The following is an 18,349-nucleotide window of genomic DNA, read 5'->3' as shown; positions in this document are numbered from 1 at the left end:
TAAACTGCAAGTGTGGCTGATTTGGAACATAATAAAAGCTAATGAAATTGTGATTTGGGCAAAGCCCATATAGACTTCAGCCAAAGTGACAACAAAGCTAACTTCTTAGAAAAAATGGTATTAAAAAATCTAATACAGGAAAATACACAAAATGAGAGCAAAGACTGATATGAGACAATGGGAAACAAATATAAGTACAGAAATATTTGGTAAGCTTATGAGAACATGAATACAACAGTCATACTGAAAATATTTAAAAAAAAATAAAGCTGAAAAATTATCTCTAAAATATGAGTAATTTCTTTATAATTTATCTGTTTTTAATTTTTCTATGAATTGGTTATTCACATTATATTTTTTACCTTTACTCTAAAAGAACATACAACATCAATGTCTACCACACCAAACATGACTACAACCATCACTACCCCTTCCATCACTACCTTAATTAAAAGAACCACAGCCACTACACCAAAGTCTGTTCCCTCATCACCTGCTGCCTCAACAGAGACAAAAAAAGTAGAGGTCACCTCACCACCCTTCAAAACCACCACCAAGAAGGAAACAACAACCTCCTCAATACCTACTCAAACCACAACTCAGAGCACAACTTTCAGCAAGCCTAAACTAACAACAGCAGGTAAATATTACTTTTTGATATCTGTCAGGTGAAGGCATCACTCACAAGGCATATATCAATATACACCTTATAAAAAAACCCCAAGCATTCTTACTAGTGGTCTTAACATTGAATAGAAAGGACATGGATAAGAAGCGTGATTAAAATGGAAACTTGTCTTGCCAATGGAGCAAACATCTGACATCCAAATATGATCTTAAAGCTAACATTTCTCTTCCAACACTTCCTCCAAATTTAGACCAAATCTCTGTATGCTTCAAAGCAAGTTCTTGAAAATTCATAGACCTTAGAATATATTCCCCCTAGCATTTGTTACATTGTGACAAATACTACCAAAAATAAATATTAAATAAAAGGAACCTTTTTGACTGTCTGACACTCAATATGCTAGCAAGGACAGTCTTCTCTGAGGCTGTATGGCAACTTGAATTAGTAGGTTAACAACTGATAGCAGAGGCTGGGACAGTGTGTGGTGGGAAGTCTGCTGTAGTGGGAGGGCAGCTGTACACTCTTTCCAAATCCAAGTCTCTCCCATGAAGTATTGTTGGGGTGCATATATCTTGGGTCTTCTTGTGCAAGCAATTACAGCTTCCTCTAGGAACCTTACCAGCTCCAAACCATTACTAATATTCATTCTTACTTCACAGAGAGTGAGGGAACTGAAGCAACCACTCTCTACTACCCAGAAGGTGAGTAAAAAGGACTAGACAGATGACCTTGGCCTAAGACTCTGTTCACTTACCCCAGCTTTTCCAGACGATGTTCTTGCCCAGTCTGGAATACCTGGGAGGGGACATGTTCATCCAATGAGGGCCTTCTTTCCTTAGGAGCTTCAAAAAAAGACAGGGAGTGCCAAATTGTCAGAGGGCACCCTTCAGACCAACCCTCAATCAACTTTTCTCTCTGTAGTTGTCACCCACATAAGAACAACGTTGACACAGCCTGTGCAGCACCTCGTCTCGCAGACAGAGGCCACTCCTGCCTCATCCACCACCAGCACCTCTGTCCTGAGAGAGACCAGCCCTGCCACAAGCCCAGGAATTCCACTGACAAGGACATTTCCAAGCTCCAGCTCTTTGCCTGTCACCTCAGCCTCATCTGCTTCTTCCCTCTCCTCGACCCAGCTGGGAACATCACTTCCTGGTAAGGCTCCCTCCTGCCGTTCCTGCTGCTCTGCCTGCTTCTTCCAGCTCCCACCATTCTCTCCTTAGCAGCATGTCCCACAAAAGCCTCAGTTTTGGTACTCATTCTCAATTTCCCCTGCTACTGCCGTGGGACCCAGGCAGGTCCTGGTACTGACCCACACAAAACCCTGACTGCATCCTCCTCCCTGCACCTTCAGGGCTTTGACTCTGGAACACAGGCCTCTATCCAAATACAGGCATCCATGAGCTCCTGCCCTACAGCTACCAATCAGACAGAAACTAACACACCTCCCTTCTCTTAGAGTGCTGCCCTGAGAATGCAGAGTGGGGCAGGAGGGAACAAAAGGCAGGGAAACTGGAAAAACACCTCCAGTTTACAGCTCGGGACAGTTTTGAGTGAGAGGCATAAGCCAAGGTATCATCTCCAGCCAAAGGATGCCCAGGCTCTGGCACACCCGTGAAAAGTGCAGTTCAACAAATATGACCTCATTGACCAATGCTGACCCCAAGTGCAAAAGAGTCACCAGTGGAGGGTGGGCAAGAAAGTGTACACTCAATGCCAGGCTAAAGTTCTTTCACTTAAACCTACATGCCAGAGTTGTCTTAGTGTTGATCCACCTTTGAGGAGATGCCACAACATGCTTTGCCTAGAATCCTTCCCAAGACTCAACCATTCTTTTCTCTCATCCCTTTCTTTGTAGCAAGGGAGCCAACCAGAGCTAAGACACCAACTAGTAAAGTAGTAACAGGTGAGTGCTCTGGTCATGAAAGAGTTAAGAGTCGTCCCCAGCCAATGCATCCATATCCCTTCAGTAGCCACGGCTCTCCCATGGATCCCTCCCAGCAGAGTCTACAGCAAGCCAGTTTTAAACTACCAGTAAACAAGTGATACCTCTTCCCCAGTCAACTGTTCCAAGAACAAGGACATGAGATAAATTGCTAGAGGTCAATCTTCAAAATGGTCAACAGCAAGCAATTATGAAAGAGAAGCAGGAAAGGATGGAAAATGTTTAGAATAATGGACACTTACATTAACTGGAAAAAACCAAAAACCCAAACCAACCAGATTTAGTGGGACGCAGGCCTTCCATCCTGGCCCATAACTGAGCACAAAGCCTGCAAAAAAGAAGAGTCAGTGTCACCCAACTTCCCATAAGCCAGCAACACACAACTGACCTGTACTTTCCTCCTGGCAGCCTTCACCCGTGAACAGTCAACTGTGCCACACATTGTGCCACCTGTGACCACACACAAGACCACGGCCACCACCTCCATCAGCAGCACCTCCAAGACATCTGTCTCCACAGGTTCCAGCCCACCAAGCAGCACAGGAGTCCCTCTGGAAACAACCTCTCCCAGTCCCAGCTCTCCACCTGCCCCCAGCAGCCCCCTCAGCACTTGGCTGCCATCCACTGCCACCACTTCCACACTCTCCTCCACAGCAGCTCCAAGCAGCAGCCCCAGGCCTACACCTACAACCCTGAGGCCCAAGCCCTCTTCCCCAACAACAAGTGCTCCAAAAGAGTCTCCTGTAACAGAGTCCTCTGCACCCACCACAGCCAAAACCAGCACGCTGCCATCTCCTGCTTCTTCTCCCTCCTCAACTGTGTCTTCAACATGGCTCAGCTCCTCACAGCCTGGTAAGTCTCCCTCCTACTCATCCTGCTATTTCCTCCTGCTCTCCCTTTCCCTTTTAGCATGTCCAGCCCCTCAGGTCGCTTGTGCAGTTGTTTTAGGATTTGCTCCTCATTCTCCCTTCCTTCTGCATTGGCACAGTGGTACGGTGATGCTGTCGAGATGGTTGCAACAAATATATATAGACAACACAACTCAGTCCATGGAGAGAAAAGAGCTGACTTTATTACTACAGAGCTTCTTTTATATTATTTTATAACATGCATACTGCATGTCCACTGGTTCTTAACTTACTACATTTCAAACTCATTGGCTACCTATAGTTAGAACTCTTATCCGTACAACAACTACCTCCTTCAGACAGGTGCAGATTTCCCTCTGGCTTGTTTTTGTTCCTTGTCCGTGTTGACAGTAGGATTCTCACAGGTATGAGCGGATTTTATCAGTCCGGTGTCTGTGATCTGAAGCAGGCTGGCTGTGAGTTCCCAGAGTATGGCCTCACTTTTTTATGGCCCCATGCACTGCTCTCTCCCATGGAGCCTAGCCTGCGAGACTCAATGGGATCCAATATTAAGCCCTGCCTTTTAGTTGAAGGGACACATGCATATCCAGAAAGGGTCCTGTTCCAGGAACAGACAGTGGCATCTTGCTGGTTAGAAGGCAAAGTATCCATTTTCTCCTTTTTTGTGAGAGAATCCAGACAGCAGCTGGTGGACAGGACTGACAGTACAGAGTATTCCATTTTTCCCAGGAGCACTCAATGCAGCACAGCCTTGCTGTTCTTGCTTATATCCCAAATATGAGGCTTCCGAGCATGTACATTTCTTTGTTTTCTTCTCCTCATCCTCAACTGACCTGTGCTTTCCTCTTTGCAGCCTTCACCCATGAAAAGTCAACTGTGCCACACATTGTGCCACCTGTGACCACACACAAGACCACAGCCACCACCTCCATCAGCAGCACCTCCAAGACATCTGTCTCCACAGGTTCCAGCTCACCAAGCAGCACAGGAGTCCCTCTGGAAACAACCTCTCCCAATCCCAGCTCTCCACCTGCCCCCAGCAGCCCCCTCAGCACTCGGCTGCCATCCACTGCCACCACTTCCACACTCTCCTCCACAGCAGCTCCAAGCAGCAGCCCCAGGCCTACACCTACAACCCTGAGGCCCAAGCCCTCTTCCCCAGCAACAAGTGCTCCAAAGGAATCTCCTGTGACAGAGTCCTCTGCACCCACCACAGCCAAAACCAGCACGCTGCCATCTCCTGCTTCTTCTCCCTCCTCAACTGTGTCTTCAACATGGCTCAGCTCCTCACAGCCTGGTAAGTCTCCCTCCTACCAATCCTGCTACTTCCCCCTGCTCTCCCTTTTCCCTTTCCTCATGTCCAGCCACACAGGTTGCTTGTCCTGTTGTTTTAGTTTTTGCTCCCCACTCCTCCTTCTTCCTTCTATGGCACAGAGGTATGGCCATACTTTGTTATGGCTCTGGGGCACTGCTCTCTCCCATCAAGCCTGGCCTGCCCATCTCAGAGGGAACTGAACCTTAAGCACTGCTTAGTCATCGAATAGAGACATTCACTTCCAGACAAGAGTCCTCCTCTAGGAAGAGGTAGCAAGGATCTTACCTACTAAAAGCTGCCATATATGATTCCTCCTAGTTTTGGATAGATATCAAAGAGTAGCTGTTGGACAGGAACTATAGTCCCAGCACCCCTTTTCCCCAGAAGTACTCAGTGCAGCACAGGGATTCCCTTGTAGTTTGTATCCCCAATCTGAGGCCTCTGGCCACCTCCATTTTATACTCTTCTTGTCCTCATCCTCAACTCACTTGTGCTTTCCTCTTTGCAGCCTTTACCCATGAAAAGTCAACTGTGCCACACATTGTGCCACCTGTGACCACACACAAGACCACAGCCACCACCTCCATCAGCAGCACCTCCAAGACATCTGTCTCCACAGGTTCCAGCCCACCAAGCAGCACAGGAGTCCCTCTGGAAACAACCTCTCCCAATCCCAGCTCTCCACCTGCCCCCAGCAGCCCCCTTAGCACTCGGCTGCCATCCACTGCCACCACTTCCACACTCTCCTCCACAGCAGCTCCAAGCAGCAGCCCCAGGCCTACACCTACAACCCTGAGGCCCAAGCCCTCTTCCCCAACAAGAAGTGCTCCAAAGGAGTCTCCTGTAACAGAGTCCTCTGCACCCACCACAGCCAAAACCAGCATGCTGCCATCTCCTGCTTCTCCTTCCTCCTCAACTGTGTCTTCAACATGGCTCAGCTCCTCACAGCCTGGTAAATCTCCCTTCTACCCACCCTGATGCTTTCCCCTACTCACCCTTTTCCCTTCTTCATTTCTAGCAGAGCAGGTTGCTTGCACAGTTGTTTTAATTTTTTGCTCACCCTTCCATTTCTTTTTATATTGGCACAGTGGTATGACCTGTCCCCTTAGTATGGGTCTGAGGAAAACATCTCTCCCTTGTGTCTTGGCCTTCCAGTCTTGTAGGGGCAGTCCTTACACACTGTCTGTGCTCTGAAAGCATATGCACATTGAGAAAGTGCCATGTTCCAGGAAGAGGCAGAGAGTTTTTTTTCCCTAGGAAGGCACCCTCTCTGTTTCTTCTGCTTTTAGGGGAGAAGCTGTGCAGAAGCTTTTGGACAGGACCCATAATACTATTTATCCCCATTTCTTGAGACACAGAGGTGCAGCACAGGGATTCTGTTATTGCTTGTTCCCTCAGTATAAGGCTTCACCCAACCTCCTTAGCTTTCCCCTCCTACCCTCATCCTCAACTGACATGTGCTTTCCTCCTGGCAGCCTTCACCCATGAAAAGTCAGCTGTGCCACACATTGTGCCACCTGTGACCACACACAAGACCACAGCCACCACCTCCATCAGCAGCACCTCCAAGACATCTGTCTCCACAGGTTCCAGCCCACCAAGCAGCACAGGAGTCCCTCTGGAAACAACCTCTCCCAATCCCAGCTCTCCACCTGCCCCCAGCAGCCCCCTCAGCACTCGGCTGCCATCCACTGCCACCACTTCCACACTCTCCTCCACAGCAGCTCCAAGCAGCAGCCCCAGGCCTACACCTACAACCCTGAGGCCCAAGCCCTCTTCCCCAACAACAAGTGCTCCAAAGGAGTCTCCTGTAACAGAGTCCTCTGCACCCACCACAGCCAAAACCAGCACGCTGCCATCTCCTGCTTCTTCTCCTTCCTCAACTGTGTCCTCAACGTGGCTCAGCTCCTCACAGCCTGGTAAGACTGCCTCCTAGGTGTCCTGCTCTGCCCAGCTCTCCCTCCCTCCATCATGTCATTCCATCCAAGACTTATACAGTACTTGTGCATTTTTAGCTGCTTAATCTGCCATTCCTGCTGCCTTTGGCCAACCTGGTTGCTGGTGTAGTCCTGAGCCTGTTCCATTGCTTTGCTTGGGATGGAGCTAATTATTGTTCTCAGTAGTTTTCCATGTGTTGTGATTTAGATGGGAGTCCCAGGCAGTTTTGATGGCACAGAAGTACTTTGATGATTGCTCTGGAGTGCCAGGAGCATCCTCTGTTTGTCCTGCCAGTGAGGGAGTGGGCATGGGTTGATCATGAGGTCCGTGCGGGACACAGCCAGCATAGCTGGCCCAAAGCTGGTGGCCAAGGAGACACTGCTTACCACAGAACATTTTGCTGAGCTGTACAATGTGGGTGGGCTGGGTGGAACAGTTATTCTCAAGTAGTCATTGCTTGGAGGCTGGCTGGGCATTGGCCAGTGATGGGAAACAGTAAGTCATGGCCTTCTTGTGGATGGGTCTTGGTTTGTTTCTCCTTTATTTCTTTGCTTCTGAAAACTTCTTCTATCCAGACACGTGTGGGTGTACTTGCTTTTTCCAATTCTCTCCCCACGCCTAAGGAGGGAGAGTGAGTGAGTGAGTGAGTGAGTGACTGACTGACTGACTGACTGACTGACTGACAGCCAGGGTAGGCACTTTGCATCCAGACTGGGTCACCCCATTATCACCTGGCAAACATTCGCCCTGACTGGGTCTGAGAGGGGAGGGGAAGCTTAGGGAATGAGCAAGACATCTGATCTTCCCTCTTTCCCAGAAAAAAATCTGTGCAATACCACGCTGAATTTCTTGTCCAGCATAAGAGACCAAGGCTTGGGCCCACCTCCTGCCCTCATCCTCTACTGACCTCTGCTTCCCTCCTGGCAGCCTTCACCCATGGAAAGTCAACTGTGCCACACATTGTGCCACCTGTGACCACACACAAGACCACAGCCACCACCTCCATCAGCAGCACCTCCAAGACATCTGTCTCCACAGGTTCCAGCCCACCAAGCAGCACAGGAGTCCCTCTGGAAACAACCTCTCCCAGTCCCAGCTCTCCACCTGCCCCCAGCAGCCCCCTCAGCACTCGGCTGCCATCCACTGCCACCACTTCCACACTCTCCTCCACAGCAGCTCCAAGCAGCAGCCCCAGGCCTACACCTACAACCCTGAGGCCCAAGCCCTCTTCCCCAGCAACAAGTGCTCCAAAGGAGTCTCCTGTAACAGAGTCCTCTGCACCCACCACAGCCAAAACCAGCACGCTGCCATCTCCTGCTTCTTCTCCCTCCTCAACTGTGTCCTCAACATGGCTCAGCTCCTCACAGCCTGGTAAGTCTCCCTCCTACCAATCCTGCTACTTCCTCCTGCTCTCCCTTTTCCCTTTCAGCATGTCCAGCCTCTCAGGTTGCTTGCACAGTTGCTTTAGTGTTTGCTCCCCATTTCCCCTTCCTTCTGCATTGGCACAGTGGTATGCCTTACTTTCTAATGGCTCTGTAGCACTGCTCTCTCCCATCAAACCTGGTCTGCCAGACACAGAGGGGACAGACTCTAAGCTCTGTCTATTTTTTGAAGAGACACATGCATATCTAGATAGGGTCCTCTTCCAGGAACAGACAGTGGCATATTGCCTGTTGGAAGGCACTGTATCCTTTTTCTCCCTTTTTGTGAGAGAATCCAGACAGCAGCTAAGCAGCTTATAGACAGGAAGCACAGTATAAACTGTTCCCTTCTTCCCAGTAACACTCACTGCAGTACAGCATTGCTGGTTTTGCTTATATCCCAAATACAACGCTTATGACCATATACATTTTTTTTTTCTGCTGCTCATCCTCAATTGACCTGTCCTTTGCTCCTGGCAGCCTTCACCCATGAAAAGTCAACTGTGCCACACATTGTGCCACCTGTGACCACACACAAGACCACGGCCACCACCTCCATCAGCAGCACCTCCAAGACATCTGTCTCCACTAGGCCCAGCCCACCAAGCAGCACAGGAGTCCCTCTGGAAACAACCTCTCCCAGTCCCAGCACTCCACCTGCCCCCAGCAGCCCCCTCAGCACTCGGCTGCCATCCACTGCCACCACTTCCACACTCTCCTCCACAGCAGCTCCAAGCAGCAGCCCCAGGCCTACACCTACAACCCTGAGGCCCAAGCCCTCTTCCCCAGCAACAAGGGCTCCAAAGGAGTCTCCTGTAACAGAGTCCTCTGCACCCACCACAGCCAAAACCAGCACGCTGCCATCTCCTGCTTCTCCTTCCTCAACTGTGTCCTCAACGTGGCTCAGCTCCTCACAGCCTGGTAAGTCTCCCTCCTACCAATCCTGCTACTTCCCCCTGCTCTCCCTTTTCCCTTTCCTCATGTCCAGCCACACAGGTTGCTTGTCCTGTTGTTTTAGTTTTTGCTCCCCACTCCTCCTTCTTCCTTCTATGGCACAGAGGTATGGCCGTACTTTGTTATGGCTCTGGGGCACTGCTCTCTCCCATCAAGCCTGGCCTGCCCATCTCAGAGGGAACTGAACCTTAAGCACTGCTTAGTCATCGAATAGAGACATTCACTTCCAGGCAAGAGTCCTCCTCTAGGAAGAGGTAGCAAGGATCTTACCTACTAAAAGCTGCCATATATGATTCCTCCTAGTTTTGGATAGATATCAAAGAGTAGCTGTTGGACAGGAACTATAGTCCCAGCACCCCTTTTCCCCAGAAGTACTCAGTGCAGCACAGGGATTCCCTTGTAGTTTGTATCCCCAATCTGAGGCCTCTGGCCACCTCCATTTTATACTCTTCTTGTCCTCATCCTCAACTCACTTGTTCTTTCCTCTTTGCAGCCTTCACCCATGAAAAGTCAACTGTGCCACACATTGTGCCACCTGTGACCACACACAAGACCACAGCCACCACCTCCATCAGCAGCACCTCCAAGACATCTGTCTCCACTGGGCCCAGCCCACCAAGCAGCACAGGAGTCCCTCTGGAAACAACCTCTCCCAGTCCCAGCTCTCCACCTGCCCCCAGCAGCCCCCTTAGCACTCGGCTGCCATCCACTGCCACCACTTCCACACTCTCCTCCACAGCAGCTCCAAGCAGCAGCCCCAGGCCTACACCTACAACCCTGAGGCCCAAGCCCTCTTCCCCAACAACAAGTGCTCCAAAGGAGTCTCCTGTAACAGAGTCCTCTGCACCCACCACAGCCAAAACCAGCACGCTGCCATCTCCTGCTTCTTCTCCTTCCTCAACTGTGTCCTCAACATGGCTCAGCTCCTCACAGCCTGGTAAATCTCCCTTCTACCCATCCTGCTACTTCACCCATCTTTCCCTTTTCCCTTCTTCCTTTCCAGCCACACAGGTTGCTTGGAGAGTTGTTTTAGTTTCTGCTCCTCATTCCCCCTTGCTTCTGCGTTGGCACAGCGTATGGCCTTATTTTTTATGGCCTTGGGCACTGGTCTCTCCTGTGGAGCCAGGCCTGCCCATCTAAGAGGGGATGGACCTTAAGCTCCGCCCTGTCCTTGAACAGAGACATGCACTTCTCTATGAGGTCCTCTTCTAGGAACAGGTAGCGAGGATCCTACCTTTTATAATGCACAGAGTATCAGTTTTTCCCCATTTTAGGAGAGAAAGGAGACAGCAGCTGTTGGACAGGAACCACATTCTCAGTTCTCCCTTTTCCCCAGGAATACTCAGTGCAACACAGGGATTCGCTTGTAGTTTGTATCGCCACTCTGAGGCCTCTGGCCACCTCCATTTCATACTCTCCTTCTCCTCATCCTCTACTGACCTCTGTTTCCCTCCTGGCAGCCTTCACCCGTGAACAGTCAGCTGTGCCACACATTGTGCCACCTGTGACCACACACAAGACAATGGCCACCACCTCCATCAGCAGCACCTCCAAGACATCTGTCTCCACAGGTTCCAGCCCACCAAGCAGCACAGGAGTCCCTCTGGAAACAACCTCTCCCAATCCCAGCTCTCCACCTGCCCCCAGCAGCCCCCTTAGCACTTGGCTGCCATCCACTGCCACCACTTCCACACTCTCCTCCACAGCAGCTCCAAGCAGCAGCCCCAGGCCTACACCTACAACCCTGAGGCCCAAGCCCTCTTCCCCAGCAACAAGTGCTCCAAAGGAATCTCCTGTAACAGAGTCCTCTGCACCCACCACAGCCAAAACCAGCACGCTGCCATCTCCTGCTTCTTCTCCCTCCTCAACTGTGTCTTCAACATGGCTCAGCTCCTCACAGCCTGGTAAGTCTCCCTCCTACTCATCCTGCTATTTCCTCCTGCTCTCCCTTTCCCTTTCAGCATGTCCAGCCTCTCAGGTCACTTGTGCAGTTGTTTTAGGATTTGCTCCTCATTCTCCCTTCCTTCTGCATTGGCACAGTGGTACGGTGATGCTGTCGAGATGGTTGCAACAAATATATATAGACAACACAACTCAGTCCATGGAGAGAAAAGAGCTGACTTTATTACTACAGAGCTTCTTTTATACTATTTTGTAACATGCATACTGCATGTCCACTGGTTCCTAACTTACTACATTTCAAACTCATTGGCTACCTATAGTTAGAACTCTATCTTTACAACAACTACCTCCTTCAGACAGGTGCAGATTTCCCTCTGGCTTGTTTTTGTTCCTTGTCTGTGTTGACACTAGGATTCTCACAGGTATGAGCAGATTTTATCAGTCCGGTGTCTGTGATCTGAAGCAGGCTGGCTGTGAGTTCCCAGAGTATGGTGTCACTTTTTTATGGCCCCATGCACTGCTCTCTCCCATGGAGTCTAGCCTGCGAGACTCAGTGGGATCCAATATTAAGCCCTGCCTTTTACTTGAAGGGACACATGCATATCCAGAAAGGGTCCTGTTCCAGGAACGGACAGTGGCATCTTGCTGGTTAGAAGGCACTGTATCCATTTTCTCCTTTTTTGTGAGAGAATCCAGACAGCAGCTGGTGGACAGGACTGACAGTACAGAGTATTCCATTTTTCCCAGGAGCACTCACTGCAGCACAGCATTGCTGTTCTTGCTTATATCCCAAATATGAGGCTTCTGAGCATGTACATTTCTTTGTTTTCTTCTCCTCATCCTCAACTGACCTGTGCTTTCCTCTTTGCAGCCTTCACCCATGAAAAGTCAACTGTGCCACACATTGTGCCACCTGTGACCACACACAAGACCACAGCCACCACCTCCATCAGCAGCACCTCCAAGACATCTGTCTCCACAGGTTCCAGCCCACCAAGCAGCACAGAAGTCCCTCTGGAAACAACCTCTCCCAGTCCCAGCTCTCCACCTGCCCCCAGCAGCCCCCTCAGCACTTGGCTGCCATCCACTGCCACCACTTCCACACTCTCCTCCACAGCAGCTCCAAGCAGCAGCCCCAGGCCTACACCTACAACCCTGAGGGCCAAGCCCTCTTCCCCAGCAACAAGTGCTCCAAAGGAGTCTCCTGTAACAGAGTCCTCTGCACCCACCACAGCCAAAACCAGCACGCTGCCATCTCCTGCTTCTTCTCCCTCCTCAGCTGTGTCCTCAACATGGCTCAGCTCCTCACAGCCTGGTAAGACCCACTCCTATGCACTTGCTCTTCTCAGAATTGTTATGGTTGAAAGGTATGTCTGGGCATCATCCTGCCCAACACCCATCCCAAGGCAGGGTCACTGAGAGCAGGTGACAGAGAGCTGGTAGGTTTTGAATCTCTCCAAGTAGAAAAATTCCACAGCCTCCCAATGGAGCCAGTGCTCTGCCACAGTGTAAAGAACTTCCACATGATGAACAGTGATGACTTGTACAGTGTGAGAGCATGGCAGTTTTTCCCAAGCTGCAATTGCTTGGAGACTGGATGGGCATTGGACAACGGTCAGTGGACTCACTTTTCATCTCAGGAGTAGATCTTGGTTTGCTTTTCCTTTAATTTCTTTAGGTCTGAAAGCAATCTTCATCCAGACACATGTAGCTATTTTTCCTTTTTCCATTTCTCTCTCCTTACCAAAGGAGGGCAAATGAGTGAGTGGCCAGGAGGGCATTTTGCATCCCAACAAGTTCACCTCACACTGCCACTTCCTGGCAAACATTGGCCCTGACTGGGTCTAAGCAAGCTGCCAAGGCTGAGGGAAGGAGCCACACATCCAATGCTCACTCTTTCCCACAGAAACACACTGCAACATGGCCTGACTTTCTTGCACAACTACTTAGACCAAGGCTTGTGTCCACCTCCTTGGCCTTCCCACCCTTGTCCTCATCCACAACTCACTTGTGCTTCTCTCCTGACAGCCTTCACCCATAAAATACTGACCGTGCCACACATTGTGCCACCTGTGACCACAGAGAAGACCACAGCCACCACCTCCATCAGCAGCACCTCCAAGGCCTCTGTCTCCACAGGTTCCAGCCCACCAAGCAGCACAGAAGTCCCTCTGGAAACAACCTCTCCCAATCCCAGCTCTCCACCTGCCCCCAGCAGCCCCCTCAGCACTCGGCTGCCGTCCACTGCCACATCTCCATTCTCCTCAGCTTTGGCCCCAACTGTCAGCAGAATGTCTGTGCCTACTCCCCTCACTAGTTCCACATCAATGTCTTCTGAGAGCACTACTCATTCTTACTTCCAAAACACCACATCATCTCCATATGGCAAAACATCTTCATTACCTGTCCCTACCAGTATCTCCGCCCAGTCCAGTCCACAGTTGATCCCAACTGTTTTATCTACAACCATTACCTTCGCTCCCCATGTTATCACTACAGCTTCTACAGAGTCATTTGAAAGGAGTTCCCTGCAAACAACAACACTGACCACTGCCCATACGACATCCTCTCCTCCTCTCACCTCTGGATTTTCAACATCTCTGTCCTCTGTTGTGCCATTAACAGTACCACACGGTAATGTATCCCCACATCATTTCCTGTATCACGGCTTTGCTTTTAATGCCTTTTGTTTTTCATGACTGAATTTTTTCTTTACCTGTTCTTTGGCTGTGATACTGTTTGGACCCCTTGGCTCCATCTTTTCTTTTTGCCTTTCTGCAGTTACTTTTTGTAAAGCAGTTGTCTGGCGTCTGGGTTTCATACCGCCAGGTCCCCTGCTATTCAATGTTTTAAACACTAAGAAGTGTGAGTTAAAGAGTCTGACAGGATGCACTTCAGGAGAGCCACAAATCTTTTATTCTGTAATCTTAAAAAGCAGTGTAAGAAATCTCTTATTTTGACAGGCTATTCCTTCATTACCCTGCAGTCTTCCTGTTAGCTCAGTACACTTGAACATTTTTGGTATCTCTTCTGCAAGGTACTGTTTTCAGAGTTTTCAAGATACAGAGATGTTTTTTGGCTCCTGTGCATAATTAACCACCTGATTAATTTTGGCTTAATAAATACTGCATTCTATAATTTCTACACCCTCTCATGTAGAGAGGGGCATACAAAACAACATCTGCCTACTGGTTTTAAATGGAACTGTTGTACTTGAGGATCTACACTACAGGATACAGTCACCTGTAGCTGAGCCTTTCATCTCGATTTTCACTGTTAACCTTTTGAGCAGAGTCCAGCTTGGCCAGGTCAGGCAGCTCAGCCACCAGGCATGGCAGAATTACCTCCCTGCAGAGCAAACAACTGAATGCAAAGTGTCTGCCTTCTGTCCTGCTGTCACACAGGTGCTGTACTACCAAAGAGGCTGGTTTCAGTTTTAGCAGGAAGGAGCCTCAAATTGACTGCATGAGCATTGAGAAATGACAGTTTGACCCAAGGAGGCAGGATTCTTTCTACTAACACACTTCCTTTGACCCTGCTTTCCCTTTATCCTCCTAATATTCACCTCACAGAATGGGGATCCAAGTAGGAATTCTCACAAGTGGAAGAAAAGATTTCTCCCAGTACAAGTTATATTTTGGGGACCTACTTTTGTTCTCATTCTTTTCCTAAAAGAAGTGGACATTACCTTCCCAACCACAGCAGTACTGGGTTTGTTCCTTGCAGTTAAAAGGTAACCATTTATGTCAGAAGTTCAGAAAGCTGTGGACAAGTTCTCCTTTCTCTGTACTTTCCAGCCCTGAACTAAGCAACTCTGATACTTTTTCAGCCTGGCACAATATTAGACTTTACCTATTTGTTAGGTAAAAAAAGTTAAATACTTTTACTTAAGCATAGCTCCTAGTGCTGTGTTCATGAGATACAGATATAGCATCTTAGTCTACTGCCCAGTTTACAGTTGTCTTATTTCCCAGTAAGAAAATCCCAGTCATAGTACAGCATTAACCAAGCCTCTCCTGCAATAATACTTAATAATCTATAACCTTTCTTTCAGCAGAGAACCAGATTATGCTTAAAATATTATTGTGCAGGATGAGGTGTGAGCTGTGCATGAATTGCTTTCACAGTTTTCAACATCTTTGTTCTTACTATAAACTTCAAACTCTTATCTTTCAACTCCTTGGAGAACCTGCATTTTCAGTCAGCTTTCTGCTTCATAAAGTGCTTAGAGTGGTGCTTCAAGGCAGGAGAAAATGTAACGCTGACACATATAATTGTTACCTAACATGTAGCATTATATATTCTCCCTAGTAAGGCGAGCTGTAAACTTCTGGCTTCCTATAAAGAGATATAACCTTAAAATGAGTAAATTAAGCAATTTTCAAATAGGTAAAGTCTATGAACCAGAAATAATACCAGAATGAGCCAACTGCTTGTCCTCTTTGCATCTTTGTGTTCTCAGCAGAGGATTAGTTTTTCCGTGCTGGATTGAATCTGCACTATATTCTTTTTTTTGTTCATTTTTCATTCCAGCAACTTCTATGTTCTTAAAAAAGAACTTCATTCTTTTCTTTTGCTGTCCTTCAAGACAAGCCTATCCTGCAACTTTAAAACCTTTTCTTGCTGTGTTACTCACTTGTGACTTGTTAATTATCTCTTGCAATAAGAATGGATTTCCATGAAACCAAGTATGGAGGCTTTTGGCATCTAAAAAAGGTCACTCAAGAAGACCAAGATGAATTATAGTAGATTTTTTTTTTGCTTTTTACATTTGACAGAGCATTGTACAGAAGTTGAATATGAAGAAGAAATAACTTACAAAGGCTGTTCCATAAACGTCACTTTGAGCCGATGTGAAGGGTCATGTCCATCTTCAACAAAGTAAGTATAACTGAGACTGCAGAGTATTAAAGTTGTTGTTCTTATTTGGTCATCTGTGAGTAGGGATATTCACGAACTACTGCTCCTTCACACAGGGAGGAAACTGTGGTTAGAATCCACCCAGCAATATACAATGTTGCTGTATAAACCAGCTAATAGAAACAATAAGGTCATTTATTACAGGGGGATTTACATCTAATCAAAGAAGATCATCTCACTTCCTTAAGATTTTGTTTTAAAAAAAGCCAGACATCAATTCTGCAAATTTGGAGGGCTTTTTTGTTGTATTGATGGTTGGGGTTTTGGTTTTGTTTGTTTGCTTTTTGAAAAGGTAGTTTAGACTACAAATATCTGTTCTTAAATAGCTAAGACAGTAAAGTAAAAAATTTCATCTAAGGTAAGTAATGTCATTTCAGCTGTCTCATAATATTCTCCTAATAGTGTAATTCAGGTGTATTTTATAATTACAAGGGTGCTGTCTGAGCCTATGCAGTTCTGCTGCCCATTAGGAGAATTTGACAGGAAATCAAGGCTTCAATACAAGTAAACATTGCAACAGTATTAAGAGTTCTCAGTTATTGGGGTAAAAAAATAAAACTTACATTCCCAGCAATCCAAGCACATACAATGTTCAAGAATGGAAAAATGGAAAGCAATGAAGGGTTTTGCTTTTGCAGGAACAAATTTAAATTAATCCTTAAGCTAAAAGCTGTCTCCTTCAAAGCCCATTCAGGTGTCCCGCAGCATTTTGGAAACTGTTATGCGTGGATGAAGAATTTTGGAGTTAAGGTTTGTCACAGTTACTAGGAAAGTTGTGGTTAAAACCCAGTTTTAACTGAAACCAAGAACACTTTTCTCCTCTTCAGAAGAGATTTTTAAAAAAATATTTTTTAACTCTCCTGTTCCCATACCCTGGTTCTGGCCTGTATGCTATACAGCTTCCCACTGACAAAGAGAAAGGCAGAACCAAGTCCATCAGGAGGCTGAACACGGTCAGGAATCAACAGCATAAGAACTGCAGTACTATAAGGACAGACTCAAATCCTTACCTGCCTATTCAAGCTCTCACTTCACCTACCTGTGCTCTGTTACTGTGAATTCAGCAATTATGTACAAGTCTTCTACTTTGTTAGCTGACCTCCTAGCCCAGAACTGACATCATGCAGCCACCACCTTAGATTCCAGCACTAACTGTTCAGAGAGAGAAAGGGGTTTTCCTTCCTCCATGCACTGCAAAAGGAACACACACAATTTAGCATCTACAAGAGTCCTTTTGCAAACTGTAAGTAGTCTAGTGCATAGCTTTAACAAATTTAATCCATAGTTACTTTACAAATATTCAGAACGGCAAAGCGAGAACAGGGAAATCAAATTCTGTTAATTTTCCAATGAGATCTGAGGCCTAACAGATGATGAGATTAGAGAATCACAGACTGTCCCACGTTGGAAAGGACCCACAAGGATCATTGAGTCCATCCTGTTCTAAAAAGGAAGGCAGCAGCTCAGTGCACCTGAGTTTCTGCATCCTGAGAACTTAAAATAGTCATGTCCTGCACTGATTGTAGTTCTGTAGCTGACAGAACCACTCAACTGAGGGCTATGCTCTTTCCTCTAAACCTCCCACCACAGAGAAAAAAAAAGTTCACATACTTGAAAAGCTGTGAGCCTAAAATGCTGTAAACAAATGCCAACTCCCTCTCTTCCACACAGGCTGGATGTTGAGAAGATGACAATCACCACACTATGCGGCTGCTGTAGGCCACTTGAACTACTTAAGAAAGAACTCCAACTACCATGCCAAGACCCAGACAACCCTGGAAAAAGGCTCACTACAGAAATAATTGCATTTAGGGGCTGTGTTTGTAACTTTGACAGTTGCACACACTAGCCAGACCTGATGGCCTCAGATAAAATTTTTTGCAATTAAACACTGATCACAAGTTAATCCTTCCCCAGTGAGTGCTCTTTGCTGGGTTCTCTTGTACTGATTGCACAGGACAGCCTTCCAGTCAGGCTGCCTGAGCAGCTGCCGGGACTATCAACGCAGTTACCAGATAAATTATTCTTGATCAGGAGCAGGGTGGGCTGCAGAGAAGGAAGGAAAGAATGGGCATAGGGTGGGATCCGGAGGAATGACCATGTCAGAAACTGTCTAGCCTTGCCTCAGTGGGGTTTATTTAACCAGAGGCTAAAACCTGGCCCATGCACTGTGCAGTAACAGAAATTCAATGTTCAAATAAAGTAGAAGAAATTGAATTTGCTAACTTTTCTCATTATTTGAACAATTATTTTAAATGAAAATAGTCTATTAGGTTCACTACAGTCAAGTTTGGACCTGTGGTAGAGCCCACTATTCGAGTGGGAAAAGGGAACTAACCTGCTCCCTTTCCTTTGAAGGTGGTTGTAACACTTTTGTTCACCATCCATACACTGGGTTGGAAAGCAAGGTGCTACATGAGCCAAAAGTGAATTGTGAGGTTTCCACAAGCACCCTTG

At 47.5% G+C, this 18,349-nt stretch overlaps 1 protein-coding gene across 1 annotated transcript; it reads left to right on the top strand.

Annotated features, from left to right (window-relative positions):
* Window positions 1-292: 292 nt before the first annotated feature.
* LOC146436518 (uncharacterized) lies at window positions 293-18,109 on the top strand. Its single transcript, XM_085063798.1, has 15 exons — window positions 293-640; window positions 1,288-1,329; window positions 1,550-1,783; window positions 2,487-2,534; window positions 2,982-3,425; window positions 4,296-4,610; window positions 5,266-5,600; window positions 6,402-6,547; window positions 7,513-8,066; window positions 8,597-9,037; window positions 9,564-10,007; window positions 11,844-12,287; window positions 13,001-13,606; window positions 15,751-15,853; window positions 17,564-18,109. Exons 1-15 carry the CDS (start codon window positions 391-393, stop codon window positions 17,739-17,741), a joined length of 4,584 nt encoding a protein of 1,527 aa, XP_084919924.1. The 5' UTR covers window positions 293-390; the 3' UTR covers window positions 17,742-18,109.
* The last annotated feature ends 240 nt before the right edge of the window (window positions 18,110-18,349 follow it).

This window comes from Lichenostomus cassidix, chromosome 5 (genome assembly GCF_008360975.1).
Source record: "Lichenostomus cassidix isolate B80296 chromosome 5, HeHo_3.0, whole genome shotgun sequence".
NCBI classification, from domain to species: domain Eukaryota; kingdom Metazoa; phylum Chordata; class Aves; order Passeriformes; family Meliphagidae; genus Lichenostomus; species Lichenostomus cassidix.
This window is presented reverse-complemented; position numbering and strand designations above follow the sequence as displayed.

Coding starts and splice junctions, on each gene's coding strand:
- LOC146436518 (XM_085063798.1), top strand. CDS start 391: ATGTCTACCACACCAAACATGACTACAACCATCACTACCCCTTCCATC. Junction 3,426..4,295: donor GCTCAGCTCCTCACAGCCTG/GTAAGTCTCCCT, acceptor TCCTCTTTGCAG/CCTTCACCCATGAAAAGTCA. Junction 8,067..8,596: donor GCTCAGCTCCTCACAGCCTG/GTAAGTCTCCCT, acceptor TGCTCCTGGCAG/CCTTCACCCATGAAAAGTCA.